Source organism: Scatophagus argus, chromosome 16, assembly GCF_020382885.2.
Source record: "Scatophagus argus isolate fScaArg1 chromosome 16, fScaArg1.pri, whole genome shotgun sequence".
Classification (NCBI taxonomy): Eukaryota; Metazoa; Chordata; class Actinopteri; family Scatophagidae; genus Scatophagus; species Scatophagus argus.
The window spans coordinates 6,094,891-6,109,923 of NC_058508.1; the positions used below are offsets into that span (position 1 = coordinate 6,094,891).

Genomic DNA, 15,033 nt, shown 5'->3' on the forward strand with positions numbered 1-15,033 from the left:
TTAATACGAGATGAATATTGGCTCTACTAAACGCTGATAATGTGAAGTCATGACTAGTTGCATTATCAAATGTGTTAATATTATTCTCACCATCATTAAAACACATGGATTCCATATGAGCATTATCTCTCATATTATTTTTTATTTAACAGCCCTTTTTCTGACAATACAAACACCTCCACATGTTAGCAAAAGTGCTTTATTCAGCCAAGCAAATGCAAAATAACACTAATCTCATTTGACCTACAAATGTAACTAATATTTCCATCGAAATCACTCATAGGTCTCATGGGTAACAGGCAACATGATCTGTAAGAGCAAGCGGTTCAATATCAATTCAGTAATTGATGCTGATCGTTCAAAACCTGCTTCTTTGACCTATTCATGAAACGACTCCGTGCTTTCTGCCCGTCTGGATAAAAGCGTCAACACAGTGGTCGATGTCTTCGTCTGTGTGGGCGGCAGAAATCTGAACGCGGATTCTGGCTTTGCCCTTCGGCACGACCGGATAGGAGAATCCAATCACATACACTCCTGTGGAGGGGAAAAGAGGCATCAACAGAGCCTGAAACATTTTCTGTGGTGCTCAACATGGTTCACTGACATCAGCTGTTCTCAGTCAAAGTACTGTGCACTCTACATGTGATTTTACATTAATTTGATGCACAGTTGTCTTCCTCCCAGTGAGTCCTAATGTATTACTCACATAAAGATCATTTTACCTCTGAAATGCTTTATTACCCGTTATGGGAAATGGTACAACCCAAACCTAACTGCTGTGCTCTGTGGGAGCTTTGTAGATATGGTTAAGAGTACATGTCATGTGTTCATATGTTTGGAGGCTGTCCTGGCCCACTTGAGCTATGAAAGCTATGAAAGCTGGCACGTTTGTCGTAGCAACCAGCGATCAACTTAAAATGCAGATGTAAATGAACCTAAAAACACACTAAAATTAGATGAAATGTTATGGCTGAAGCCTCACTTGGACAGTGGTGTGATTTTAAAGAGAAACTCCAACTGCAAAGCCTCATCAAAGCTTCATGTGATCACTTACACTCATCTGACATGTGTCTCACAAAGTTTCCATTCAGGATGCAATCGAAAGAGTAAATAACTTGATCAGTATGATGTTTTCAACATTGTCTCACCGAGCTTCAGCATGTCATCGGCCATCAGAGACGCCAGCCGTGCATCACCCAGCATCACAGGACAGATGGGGTGAGCCGAGCCCGCAATGGTGAAGCCAGCCTGCGTCATCTTGTTCCTAAACCTGAGCGGGCAGCAGAATAAAAACATTACAGTCAATAGAGATCAAAGCGTGTGTAAGGGTGCATGGACCAATCGCACCAGATCTTTTGTGTGAGAGCAAAACCAAATAGTTCCTCCAGCTAAACAGCAACATCTGTTTAGCTGTAGGAACTAAACAGAAAACAGCATGTGTTCTCTGTCACAACATAAAGGAACCGGTGTGCTTGTTTCTTGGGTACAACTGAGATATCTCCTGTTAGTTAAGTGTTAATGAAGCCAAAATTAAATGGCAAACAGAGGTTTTTGAGATTTTTTGGAAAGCTGCCATCCCATGACTGTACTGTGTTTTGTCTTGAGTGTAGCTCTTAAGTGTATAATATGGCCTAAATGCAGCATGCGGATGTTAGTGGACAAGGTTTAGAAGCAAGGTGGGAAACATAACTCTGCTGTAAAAAAACAAAACAAAAAAAAACATGAAATAAGACACATGCAAATCATAGTTCAGACTTTGGTCTGGGGAACAGGGAGGTAGTCTCCTTTTGACTTTTATGTGGCACTCCTGCCCCTCTAGGCAGGCGAGTAGCTCAGTAACTCCTCCTGGGTGTTTGCTGTTTCATTTCCATAAGAACACACAGTGCACATTAACATTAGGCCAGAGGGCAAAAGCTCAAAATACCAAGATAACATGAATAAAAAGTTTAAACGAGAAATTCTATTGTATTAAACACAATGGAATCAGAGAGATCATTTCCCACGAGAAGAGTCACCACTCTGTTGTACCACAAAAAGACATTTAACTCGTGTGCCCCCCCAGGACAAACGCACCTCATGGTTTTGGCTGTCATGCTCTGCGCAATCTCACTGGAGGCAAGCAGCAGCTCCACAGCCCGGGTGGCACAGCCCACGACAGGAGGGGGGAGGGAGTTGGAGAACAGGTACGGCCGCGAGCGCTGCCTCAGCAGGTCAATGAGCGGCTTCGGGCCAACTGTGTAGCCACCTGAAAGAAGAAAAATACAAGACAAACGGATTTGTCATGGAAGAGCTATTCACTTAGAAACAAATAGTTCAACGTTTTAGGAAAGTTGCTTATTCACTTTCTTGCCAACAGTTAAATAAATAAATAAAAAACTAAACTGAAAAACAGCTAGGACCGTCACTGTATGCAGTTTTTCGAGGGTTATATTTCAGGTATTTTCTTGGCAGGGACCAGTAACTTTCTGCGCGCAGAAAAGCTAAGTTAGCAACTAGCTATTCAAAAAGGTTAACATCTAGCAAGCTACAGATGACCAAAACAAAGCTAAAAGAAGTGTGAATACATATGTCTGCTAAATGTGTAAACAGGCAGCCATTTGCAAACATGTTCGCCATAAGTTATGTCTGAACAGCAGCAATAAATGGACAGAACCTGGTCAGGTGAACACATACCAGCTGCTCCTCCCAGTGCTTTCCCCAGGGTGGAGTTAATAATGTGAACCCTGTCCATCACTCCCAGGAGCTCATCGGTTCCTCTGCAAATCACAAGGAGCAGTACCATTCAGTTATTCTTCACAGAGATACACTATATGAGCAAAAGTATTGGGACACCTGAAGGTCATACCAACAGGAACATTAATGACATTGCATTCTAAACACACAGACATTTATATGGGGTTGGTTCTCCCATTTACAGCTATAACAGCTTCCACTCTTCTGGGAAGGCTTTCCACGAGGTTTTGGAGTGTTTCTGTGGAAATATGAGGTCAGGCACTGATTTTGGACAAACAGGCCTGACTCATTTCTGTTCCAGTTCACCTCAAAGGTGTTGGATGGGGTTGAGGTCAGGACTCTGTGTGGGCCAGTAAGGTCCTTCCACACCAAACTCATCCAGCCATGTCTGTATGGACTTTGCTTTGTGCACTGGGACACAGTCATGCTAGAATAAAAAAGGACCTTTCCCAATTTTTATCACAAAGGTGGTACACATAGCATCGTCCAAAATGTCTTGGTATGCTGAAGCATTAAGATTTCCCTTCAATGGAGGTAAGGGGCCGAGCACAACCCCTGAAATACAGCTCCATAACCCCCTCACCCTCCCATGTAGAACTTTGGTGACACCTACTGGCCCTTTCCACAAAGGCACTGTCACAAATGTTGCAGATTGATGTTCAGTCAACAAATAAAAAGTTAAAATATTGTAAAAATATTGAACACAGCTAAAGCTTTCAAAATATTCTTGATAAAATACATTCTTTATGCTCTTAAAAAAACTCTTACATCCAGTTTGTCTTAGAAAAAAGAAAAGACAGGAGGTTGAATATGTCACTCTAATAGCATGCCACTATAAAACACAAAGTAAAAAGACTGAAATGAAATGCATCTTTTGCATTGCTGGGTTCATCAGCATTTTACCCACCTCCCCCGGGGGCCCAGGAAGCCGGTAGCGTGGCATTCATCTATAAACACCATGGCTCCATACTGTTCAGCCAAGTCACAGATTCCAGGTAGGGGAGCCACATCTCCGTCCATAGAGAAGACTCCATCGGTCACTATCAGACGCATACGAGATGACTGAGGAGGACAAAACAGAGTCGTGACGATCAGTGATCCTGATGATGATCTAATCTATATTGTAACCCTAATCTGACACTGTCACCTCGGTAATATGGGTTCAATACCATGAAACTCAAAAGGGCATGTCATGAGATTGACCTGAGTGAACTCTTCTGAATAAGTCCATTACATATGCTTTGTTCCAAGTCCCAATAATATCAGAGCTCAGTGAAGTGCACACATAGCAAATGGTGCAATGCATACTGGTGAAGAATTGGGAAACAGCTACAGTAAATCAGGGTTGACCTTGTTGCGTCACATGATACTGGAAAAGGGAAATTACTGTAAATAGTTAGTTTACCAAAAATTGCAAAACACATTTTCTCAGTCATTTGTAATGACATCTAGCCCACAGCTGCTGTTGCTACACAGGTTTTAACAACAGCAGCTGCTGTCAGCATATTCTATTCAGCTAGCTTATTAAGGCAACAATAACTCCCTGAGCTGGTTGAAAACACAGGCTGACTTTTTAGTACTTCCAGCTGAAATGAGACTCTTGTAACAGGGTCTTAAACACACACTTGATGGTTCTACATATGATCTATTTCTAACACACTGCGGCTGAGGCTAACACCTGGCAGGCAAATTGTGAAAATAAAGAGCACATTTTAAGCAGTTTCTGAAAGAAATAGTCCCGGCACACTGCTAACACTCTCAACAGAATGACTCACGTATCATATTTTAAAATCGTAAGACATTATATAATCACAGACATGATTGAAATACACAGTAATTCTGTCATACAACACCAGATGAGGTTCGCACACACCTGAGACTCTTTGAGTCTGTTCTCCAGATCGCTGAGGTCCATGTGTTTGTAGCGCAGCCTCTTTGCTCGACACAGACGGATCCCATCGATAATGGAGGCATGGTTAAGCTCATCAGACAGCACTGCGTCATCTGGGCCCAACAGGACCTGGTGTAAACAATATGATATGATATATGATATATGATAATATGATACTTTATTGATTTTAATAGGGGACTCCTTTCTGTTCTTGTTCCAGTCTGCTGGAGACAGAGGAGCGTAAAGCGGGACATACCTCGAACAGTCCAGCGTTGGCATCAAAGCAGCTAGCATAGAGGATGCAGTCCTCCCTCTCATGAAACTCTGCTAACTTCTGCTCCAGATTTTTGTGTATGTCCTATAAACACGGAGTGAACTCATTAACCTCCACAAGAGTTAGCCGTCACACAGTTACGTAAATGATGCCATCCATGTGTTAACGTGCTGACTGAGCTGTGAATTAGCCATCATACCTGTGTACCACAGATGAACCTGACAGAGCTCAAGCCAGCACCATGTGACTTCAGAGCATCAATCCCTGCCTGCACCACCTCTGGGTGGCTGGACAGTCCAAGGTAGTTGTTTGCACAGAAATTCAATATGCCTGAGAGAGAGAACGTGAGAGTTCAGATGGAGAACAGGAAACCTAAAGGTAAACAGGCCACTGAGTCTGTTATTATGTGAGCATCTCATAGATGCCACAGGACTACTGTCTGTGTTTTTGGACAAAAAAAGGCAAGTGATAAAAACAATGCAATGAAGCTGACATGTCACAACAAAGAGGGACAGGAAAACAATGCATGGCGTCGCCATCCACATGAACTGAACTGTCACTTTCACACATGAAGGGTCATGGCCTAAAGTCAATGGGCCATTCATAAATCAGCAGAGTCAAACTTTGGCAAAAGTTCATCCTGAAGTGTAAACACTGGCTCTCTACTTTGATGGTAGAACAGCAAACAGGTTCGAGATTAGCCTGCTGCTGTGGCCTATTTTGAATTCACTGCATGAAATGCCTATAAATCTAATTATGTTTCCTTTTGCAACTAAAGTCACATTTCTAAGTGCTTACTGCTGATGTTTTAATCCGTTTCTAAAAGAGCTCTTTGCAGAAATTATTCGGATTTTTTTTTTTAGATTAGACCGAGTTATGTTTCTGAAATGTGTGCTAAGTTTCTGGACTACAAGTTGGTCTTATCAGCGAGCTGAGTGGTGTGAAGCAAGGAGTCAGCAGCGTTAGTTTTAACTGTAGTTTGAGTCAAGTTCAACAACACGATAACAGAGCGTGGCAGAGCGCCAAGTGACAATTCTACGTTTTCATGTAGAATTCGAATTTAAATTTGCGTTTAAGCACATGTACGGTTCACTTCGCAATCACGTTTATCAACTTTAAGCTACCACTCACGGCTCCGACTGCCGTCCACGTTGATTTGAGGACCCTGCTTCGACGTGATGATCCTCTCCCCTTTCCACGTCCCCGCGGCTCGGATACTGTCGAGCTCATTTTCCAGCACAGCTCTGGCTTCAGCGGCAGCGACGTAGCTCCGGCTCAAAGCTGAGGGCCGCAGGACGCCCCGGACTGGTTTCACCAAACTCCGGGCAGCTGTTCCGAGTGACATGTTGGTAAAGCCGTGCCTTAGAGATGTTAGACTTGCAGGAACCCCGAGCCTAGAGACTAGATACGGGGCGTGGCCTCGTGACGTAACACGCAACTAGTGGAGGCGTATGTGTAGCGATCCAATGAGAGAGCAAGACTCGTGCCAGGTGGCTTGTTTTATCCAATCAGAGTTCAGAGGCTTTACAACTGGTTCATCTATGGCAGCAATAGTTATCTAATGTCAACACCGACAGTGTTCGAATTCATCTCCGTCTCCCTTCTTTAATCGAAAACCATTTCAGCTCTGACTAATACAACCATTGATAAAACCCACAACAGTACCCCAATACTTTGCCATTTTTATCCTACACACAAACACACACACACACACACTCTGACCCCGATTACCCTCTGAGATCCTTACTTTTATTTCTGCTGCTGAGTAACAATACAAGATAAACAAAACTGACTGATAACAATAATTGTTAAACATGGAACTGTTCCCTGTGTCCTGTGTGCTTGTATCTGATCCCCTTAACATATGAAAAATTTAAGTATGTCTTTTCTTTAAGTCTATGTTTTGTCAAAACCAAAGTCACAAGTCAAATCTAATTAACAACAGGGCGGAATTAAAACAGATCTGCAGCAGTCTGACACCTACAAAGCCATGAATTGGATTATACAGTAAGAAACGTGTGCGTGGATTCTCAGTCATCCAGGTCATCTTGTGTAGAAGAGCTTAAGGAGGGGCAACTGAAGTCCAGTTGCCCCAACTTCAGCTCTTCTATGCACAGTAAGAAAACTTAATGCTCCGTACATTGAGATTAGAATGAGACCAGCCAGATTTCCAGTTAATAGTTTTAGTTTAATATTTGACAGCAGTCTGTCATGACTTCCTGTCAAGTGAAACATCTTCCAAGGGAATGTTGGATATAAAAAACCTCATTCATTTTCTTCCACATCCTACATCAACAATGATGTAAAGATTCAAACTATTCCATGATGTAATAGCTGAGCTTCTCTTACATTTAAGTGTACAGTGTTTGCTACTTTGACAGGGACATTTTCTGTAACCCCTCATCATGTTTGACAACATATATATCAGCAATATAATACATAATCTATGTTCCAAAAGTTGTTTTCTGTAACAATATCCTCTTTCTCTTTCAACAGCAGGAATGTAACCATATAAAATGTGCAAATGTTTGCATTCCACACACGGTCAAATCCTCATAACTATGTCAAGTAAAAGCCTCCATCCTTCAACAAATAACATTATTTTTATCAGTTAAAAGTACACCTTTGTTAAAAAAAACAAAAACAAACACCTTTGCTCCTGAGTAAAGAGCAGCATACAAAGCTATGGTGTCCTTCCTCAGTTACGCTGTGTAATTCCCATGTAAAAAGTGCCACTCAACCGTTGATCTAAAAGAAATCTCCACTTCTCAGCTGATGGCTCAGGACCTTCATGAGTATGGTTAGTTTGGCAGGATTTAAGCGTATCTTAAGACTCGGAGTGGTTGGTATCCTGTGAGGAAGCCCTCAGCGATGGCAAACGCTCAGCTGCCTTTGCTCTTTCTGCCAAAAACCTGTCAAATTCTGCAGATGAAGGAGAAAGAAAATTACTGAATGGAATAATCAGATAACAAAGGAGGAAAGGAAAGGATTTTCTGAAAGGATGCTTGTTTCTACGCAAATGAAAAGAAAAATTCAAAATGAGCCTCATCACCAAATATTTAGCAGTAGACTTGAGACCGTTTAATTTATTTACATGCAGAAAAAAGGAGTGATCAGAATCTCAACTTGAGTTTTGAGTACATCTAGTCAACTCAGGACAAAATACATTTTTACCTTTAAACAATGAGCTTTGTGTGTGTGCTAACATTCTAATAAACTACACACCAAATACACAGGAGGTTTACCTCAGATGCTGCAGGGGTATATAAATGGCAAATAAAATAAACTAAATTAAAAAAGCAAATTGTTGAGACTCTCACCTTCACTGGTCACACCATCTGAATCTTCATAGTCATCATACTGTGTCACAAACACAAAAGACATAAGTTACTTTACACCAATACACAACTTGTGTATTTAAAAGACAAATATAGATAGATGTATATAACAAATAATTTTGAATAGCATGTTAGACTACAGTATACACATTTCAAGCAATGTACAATCAAATATAAGACGCAGGCAGTACAAAAATGTTTATTTCAGTTTTTGGGTTCAGCTGTAGCAGCTTGCTTCAGTTTGAGTGTTTGCTGAAGAGTAGTGAAACTCAACAGTGTATTAAGTCCTAGCATTAACCCGAGCCTGAAATTAATAGCACAGTTTTATTCATTCAATTATTTACTAGTTTTGAGTAAATTTAGCAATCCCGCCATTTACCTCATCGTCCAATGCTAGCCATTTCTCAATGTCATCCATGACAGTGGACTGGTTGATCGGAATCTACGACAGAAAGCAGAGTGTCAGGACGGTCAGTGCGGTAAAATATATAATCTAATACCTGGTAAAACTCTATGAAGATGTAACAGAGCTACCAAACCACCACAGAAACCAAACAAAAAAGAACAACCATATGTAGGTAAGCAAAGCATGACAGGTATGACCACAATGTACTATATCAGGACAGTGCAACCCAAACAGTCATGCTGTGTAGTGAGTGTAGGAACAAAAGTAAAGTCCAAAAAATAACTTAACTTAAAGATCCAAACAACATAAAACCAGACCACAGCAAAAGTAACCTCATGACAAAACCAAGAGACAGAGGGTGTGCAAAGGTGAATCAATGTAAGACCAGGACACACTTTAGAGACAGACCCACCATTCCCCTTTTAATCATCCAATCTAACTTTGGTGAGGAGCTGCAGGTGGAGGCTGGGCTGCCATCCTTCATGCACAGACAGAGAGTTCATTTAGGATGCAAAGAGGTACTGAGACAAAGCAATATACACACATCTGCAACCAGAGAGCCTTCCATAGAGCAGGTTCACAGACTTGACTGAAACTCACTGACAGCAGTGATTCCCCCCCAAATCCCCACCTACAAATTACGCAGCTCAGACATTGTGTAGACTACCATTTATATTTGTACTGTGAGCCTGTTACTCTTTTACACATAAAACCTAAGAGCTTAACTTGGTGTTGGTGTCAACAGTGAAAACTATGAGGTCATTTCAAAAGCTAGACACGCATTGTAAGCCAAACACACAATTTCCACACTTTTTTCTCAATGGTTCCAAAGGTCGCAAATAAGATAAAAATCAAAGATGTATGCCAATAAATCTTGTGCTTAAACCTGTTAAAACCTGTGAATCACATGGCGTCTTTGCTTACCCTTCCTGTGTTAAGCAGTCTGCTGTCCTGCACCTGAGCCAGGCCGTCCACTGCCACTTCACTCTGCTCGCTGAAACAGATGTGAACATTGGTTAATTGCCAGATAAGCTAATTATTTCAGTTTACGCAGAAATACTGGCACATCGTCTTAAAAAGGAATTAGAGTCAGAATTAAAGTCCAAAACAAAGATCAACATCTTTGCCAATGGCATTTTTAAGAATCTGCTTGAGAAAGAGCTGCATGACTGCTCTGTACAATTGTAATTGTATAATTAAAACAAATCAGCATAATTAGCTTCATTATTCACAGAACATTCATTTTACTTCATTGGTTCCCTACCTTTTTTTATCTGATGTACCACAGATGGGAACATTAATGGCACCTAACTTTATGTAAAGCCGGTGAGTGGAATATGCTCGAAACGTGTCGGATAATACATGGAATGTGTGCTAACTAGCTAACGATCTGACAGGAAGTTAGCATAACTTCCTGCCAAATTATCAGTTTCATAACACTTTACTCAAAGAATCCCAGTCGACAGTGACATAGCCTACTTGGCTGACAGTAATGAAATAGAGACAGTGTTTGATGTTGACTGTACCCAGCACCACTTGGACAAACCATAGTACTAAAACTGGTAGCAGCCTAATATTAATGGCTTTAAGTTAAGTTTACTTATTATAATGATTACATTTGTAAATCAATATTTTTTACATTTATTTCTAATTTATATCCATATATAGGGGTAGAACACATATAAGTAGTGCTGGTGCGGAGTTCCAATTGTCAATCATAATTCCTGCCCTGCAGAGTACATTGAAAACGCCCACCCCCTCTTTTCCTCTTTTGCAGTCTGAACTGTGAAGCCTTGACTAATCTCTAACAATTTCAGTGAACACAGGACCACGAGATGACCCCACAATAACTTAACTCTTAGCTAACTTCTTCAACTGTTTATCTATTACTTTTAGATACCTGTTTAGACTTGTGTGCTCGCTTGCTGACTAGTTTTCATCTCTCAAAAGAAGTCAATGTCTTAATTATTACCAAAAATACAGTTTTACAAACTCTGTTTACTGTGTAAGTCTTTGATGTCATTAGACTATAGCTTATAGTGTTTCTGTACCTTGGTTTTTGAGCTGAGACGTTGTGTTTCTGTGATAATGTGTCATCTGATTCACTTGTACCTGCAAGAAGAAGAGCAACAAGTATAGTATATATATATATATATAAGTACATATTCACATTCACTGTATATGTGCAGGTATGTATGAGGACTGGAGTACTTACTAAGTCTTGCCATCGGACTGCACAAACTGTCAGCTTCTGACTGGTTGAGTGTGCTGTCATTGTTGACTGATGCAACCCCTGACTGGCTGACAGACTCAGCTGTCAAACTGAGGTCCGTCAGGTTGACATATGTGTGGCTCTGTAAGACAAAAAGCAATAAACTGAAACTCCACCACGCAACCATTCCATAAAATTAGGAAGCTGTGAAGTAAGTATAACAACCAATTCAGAAATTATTGCCATGGCCTTTACCTTCTTCTCTGTGTTTGGTCCATTGGTTATTCGTCTTTCAAACCTGTAGATGGCAGAACAAAACTATATAAACATCAAATGGCAAAACAGAACCTAGTGCAATATTTCCATGATCTCATTTTGTTAATAAATAAGACAGTATAACAGTAATAAATGCAGTTCACCTGTGATAGCGAGTAAATGCAGTGTTCATCTCATCGTTAGTTGCCAGCAACTCCTCGATCAGCTTCTCCTCACTAAGCCTGGGCACAATCTTCACTATCCTCTCCTGCATTTCCTTACATACTGTGTATAACTGCTAATGACACAATCAGACAAAGAATGTGTGGGTGGGGGGGTGTTGAGGGGGCAGATGCAACACAAAATGTATAAAGTACTAGATCAGTTAAGGATAACGCACTGTTACTCAACATGAATGGATGGAAATTATTTCACTGCATAAAATACTTCACATTAATGAAACTCTTTTTTTTTCGTTACCTCCAGAAGCTCCATGTCTGCCTGTTTTACCGTGACAGGGTCCAGCTGACTCATCATGTCTGACATCATAGTCAGGTTGCTTCTCACCACTCCCAGCTCCGTCTTCAGCTTTTTTATCTGGAACGTCAATAATATTTCCTTCACAAGAACAGCCATAATAACTCCTTGCAAAGGCACATATTGATTTCATCAAGGCTGGAGGCCAGAACGAAGTGAGTAAAATAGATACAAAAGAGAGCAGTGAGCTAGCATTTTTGCAAACATGGTAAAAGCTAGGCCTTCACCTGGCAGGGGGTTAAAGCATTGTTTCCCTCTAGGGCCAGTTTTAGCTCAGAAGTCTGGGGTCGGACGAGCGGAGGTTTGGAGGACAGGAGTGCAGCAGGCAGAGTAGTGACAGTGGGCCCATTCCCAGGTAAAGTCTGGTTAGCGAAGGCACAGAAACAACCCGAAAGAAAAACGATCAAAGAGAGGAGGATAGGAAGCAACCAGACGTCAACAGTAAGTGCACCACCCATGTTTGTACCTTTTGTGGAGCTTGGATGGGTGAGTAACCATCCAGTTCAGTCATGGGGAATTCAAGTCCTTTCCTTCTTAGGTCTTCATATACCGACACCACACCCGTCAGGTCGGGTGAGCTGCGGAATGCATCAGCCCACGCCTTGACAAGAGAAAGCAACAACTAATGACTACCAGACCGAAGAGCAACTTGACAACACTGAGGCTTATTATAACATGACAACAGCCCGACCTATTTGTCTATGCAGTGTAATGTGGCATGTTTTACCTGTATGATGCCGAGCACTCTGTCATGTAGGACTAATGGAGGGTTGTTTCTCGGGATGATCGACCGTACCAGAACCCCCTCTATAAAATCCCGTGAAGTCACCAAGAAGTGAAACCTGTGGCCACAATTCTTCACACAAGTCTCCAGGACCTAACATCGGAGGAAGATGTAGAGAATTAGCAACAGCAGTAAAAGCATATATTTCATATAAAATGTCAAGAACATAAACCAAATCAACAAGGAGAGCAACCCTCACAGTGAGTGCCAGCATAACCTCCTTGAAGTTCTTGTTCCCCACAATCCTTTTCTTTATGGCTCTGATTGCATCTTTGGGTCTGTAATCAGAAAATTTTCAACAGTCACAGGCATGTATCCTCCAGAGAAGTAGCCTGTTCCTGATGCTAACAGATAACACACACACACATACACACCCTTCCTCTGAGCTGTTGATCATGTCACAGATCTCCATGTTGAGGGCCCAGTCTTCTGACGGCAGGCTGGCACTGGTCGCACTCTCTGTTACAGAAATAGTTGAATATACACTGAATATTAAACTACAGTGAATGGTGTAGTTTAGCCATTTAGTAATGCTTAGTATATGTTCCTGAAAATATATTAATTACTTCTTCTTAGCACAAACTTGACCCTTCACAGTAGCTACAGTCCACTGTATTTTCTGACAAAAATGAAGTTCAAGAACTGAGTATGTACCGTAGTCATGTGTGGTGTTCTACAGGGATCAATATTAGGACCCTTACGCATCCTAAAATATGAAAATGATTGGAATCCTGCTGTTTTTGAAATCTCTTTCTCTGTGCTGATGATTGGGCTTGGTTAATTAATTTACAATGAATCTTTCACATAGAAAACAAACTTAGTAGTAAGAAGTATTGGAATTAGATACATGACAAGTGGACAAAAACGTTCATTACACTTGGAGACTGAATCGATTCTTATTTGACTCAAACAGTAAATTTGCTCAGACACGATTTCTTAATGTCACCTGCAATGGAGTTGAAACAAAACACATCTGGTTATAATGTGTATAGGAAATAAACCTTGATGTTAGCTGCAATACATTTTTATGTACGGCTTTGATCTAATCAAGAATTGACTGTGCGTGTGTATTCCATAGCTTCTTTTTTATCTACAAAGATGAAACAATAAAACTATAGGACTTTTTCAAGCACAAAAATAGTTTAACAAGACTAAAAGGGTTCAGTATTTAGCATCAAGCCCTGTGTATTAATATCTAAATGGCAAAGCATCAAACTACTTCCACGTATTTGAGTGTACAAGAGACCAGCATAAGCACAATATCAAAACTGTCAAAACTGACAGTCATGGCTCTTTATGATCTAATGCCTTTCAACATGCGGGGGCTACAGCTTGAGGCAGCTTGCCAAATGAGGTGAGACAGGCCAGTACTTTACAAATGTCAGTACTTTAAATTGATAAATATATCAATATAACCGCAAAAAATGACAGTGTCTGCAATAGTGACATTTGTTTATCCACGTCTAACCCTGAAATGAGTCAATGAAAACACATGTGCAGTCATTAGACTACAGGCGTCTAATTTAGGTCAGGAGGATGTGGGCCACTTTGTGTCCCGCCCAGCTATTGGCAGGTTAAACGGGACACACACAGCCTCTAACAGATCATTGTTTAGCGGGCGCGTCAATCAAACCCGTCGCTCCTCTGTCAGTCTTAATAAGTGCACCTTACAATCACTAGTTTAATACTGACATTAGACATGCGTTAGCTTGTGTAGTAAAAACCCCTCTTAATGATAACGAAGAAGAAGCAGTTCGATAGAGATGAGAGTGTCGGAGGCGTAAAAATGACTCCTGCTAAGGTGGCTGAGCCTGCGTGAAGCATTTGGTTATTACAATGTAATGTGAGGCGGTTATAAAACAGCTCACCGATACGCTGTCCCACCGGCGTGCTGAACGGATTTCCCAGTAAAAACTCCATGTTGTTGGCGGTGAGGGCCCAGCTAAGCACCGACGTCCCCGGGCAGGGCTGTGAGCACCGACAAGCCCCGCTCGCTCCTGCTCACTGCTGCCGCCGCTGCCGCTCACACAACAAAGTGGGGCACTAATTGAACTGCGTCATGCTTTAAAGGGAAAGCAGCCTACGAATATCAGACGGAGCAATAGCGATGTTAGTGCGCTATAACTGCACCACTCACAGCCGCTTAGTATCTCAGCACTCACCGCTGAAATATAAAGTGCTTTTAGGGAGTGCTAAGTATCTCCATAGCACGTATCCTGAGACAGCACATTACTGCTATATTCCCGGATGATGGTCTGTAGCGCCGTCTGTTACTATGAAGACGCTGGTCAGATGTATGCTGAAACAGGCCTACATACTTACAACGTATATATGAAAAGAATAAGTATGTTTGTAAACATGTACTAAAGCGAAACAGAAAATCTACTCACATTCACTCATTCATTACATGTAAAATATATATATACTGCCAATAAAGCTGATTCATCGCCTCTTCTTCATTTGTCAGGTTTTACCCTTTATTGTACGGGGTAGGTCTTTTTAATATATAGAAAGGCTATTAAACTGATACTGTGAGATGAGATTAGATGTAGATTTTGGATACCATCATATCGTGATATGCCATGTGAGTGAGATCCTTTCCT

At 41.2% G+C, this 15,033-nt stretch overlaps 2 protein-coding genes across 6 annotated transcripts; both read right to left on the minus strand.

The window, feature by feature from the left end:
- Positions 1 to 125: 125 nt before the first annotated feature.
- gcat (glycine C-acetyltransferase) lies at positions 126 to 6,316 on the minus strand. The gene is made up of 9 exons (XM_046414890.1): positions 6,030 to 6,316; positions 5,098 to 5,228; positions 4,881 to 4,982; positions 4,607 to 4,753; positions 3,641 to 3,795; positions 2,674 to 2,756; positions 2,074 to 2,245; positions 1,149 to 1,270; positions 126 to 534 (listed from the first exon to the last, which is right to left on the minus strand). The coding sequence occupies exons 1-9, from the start codon at positions 6,241 to 6,243 to the stop codon at positions 383 to 385; spliced, it is 1,278 nt and encodes a 425-aa protein (XP_046270846.1). The 5' UTR covers positions 6,244 to 6,316; the 3' UTR covers positions 126 to 382.
- Positions 6,317 to 7,065: 749 nt separating this feature from the next.
- On the minus strand, positions 7,066 to 14,589 carry tom1 (target of myb1 membrane trafficking protein). Of its 5 annotated transcripts, none has more exons than XM_046414885.1 (16): positions 14,299 to 14,589; positions 12,805 to 12,889; positions 12,630 to 12,708; positions 12,374 to 12,523; positions 12,113 to 12,247; positions 11,874 to 12,008; positions 11,590 to 11,706; positions 11,274 to 11,404; positions 11,110 to 11,152; positions 10,858 to 10,996; positions 10,694 to 10,754; positions 9,567 to 9,636; positions 9,055 to 9,120; positions 8,616 to 8,678; positions 8,219 to 8,258; positions 7,066 to 7,820 (listed from the first exon to the last, which is right to left on the minus strand). In XM_046414885.1, the coding sequence occupies exons 1-16, from the start codon at positions 14,348 to 14,350 to the stop codon at positions 7,726 to 7,728; spliced, it is 1,461 nt and encodes a 486-aa protein (XP_046270841.1). In that variant the 5' UTR covers positions 14,351 to 14,589; the 3' UTR covers positions 7,066 to 7,725. The 5 variants fall into 5 exon arrangements, with proteins under 5 accessions (XP_046270841.1, XP_046270840.1, XP_046270845.1 ...); XM_046414884.1 differs by having other exon boundaries at positions 11,274 to 11,407; positions 14,299 to 14,579; XM_046414889.1 differs by lacking the exon at positions 11,874 to 12,008 and having other exon boundaries at positions 14,299 to 14,585.
- Positions 14,590 to 15,033: the final 444 nt, after the last annotated feature.

Excerpts from the sequence above, each read along its gene's own strand:
- gcat (XM_046414890.1), bottom strand. The coding sequence starts at position 6,243 with ATGTCACTCGGAACAGCTGCCCGGAGTTTGGTGAAACCAGTCCGGGGC. Across the intron at positions 2,246-2,673 it reads AGCACTGGGAGGAGCAGCTG|GTGGCTACACAGTTGGCCCG; the intron begins GTATGTGTTCAC and ends TTCTTCTTTCAG. Across the intron at positions 1,271-2,073 it reads ATGACAGCCAAAACCATGAG|GTTTAGGAACAAGATGACGC; the intron begins GTGCGTTTGTCC and ends CTGCCCGCTCAG.
- tom1 (XM_046414884.1), bottom strand. The coding sequence starts at position 14,350 with ATGGAGTTTTTACTGGGAAATCCGTTCAGCACGCCGGTGGGACAGCGT. Across the intron at positions 10,997-11,109 it reads GACCAAACACAGAGAAGAAG|AGCCACACATATGTCAACCT; the intron begins GTAAAGGCCATG and ends TTTGTCTTACAG. Across the intron at positions 7,821-8,218 it reads AGATGGTGTGACCAGTGAAG|AATTTGACAGGTTTTTGGCA; the intron begins GTGAGAGTCTCA and ends CTTCATCTGCAG.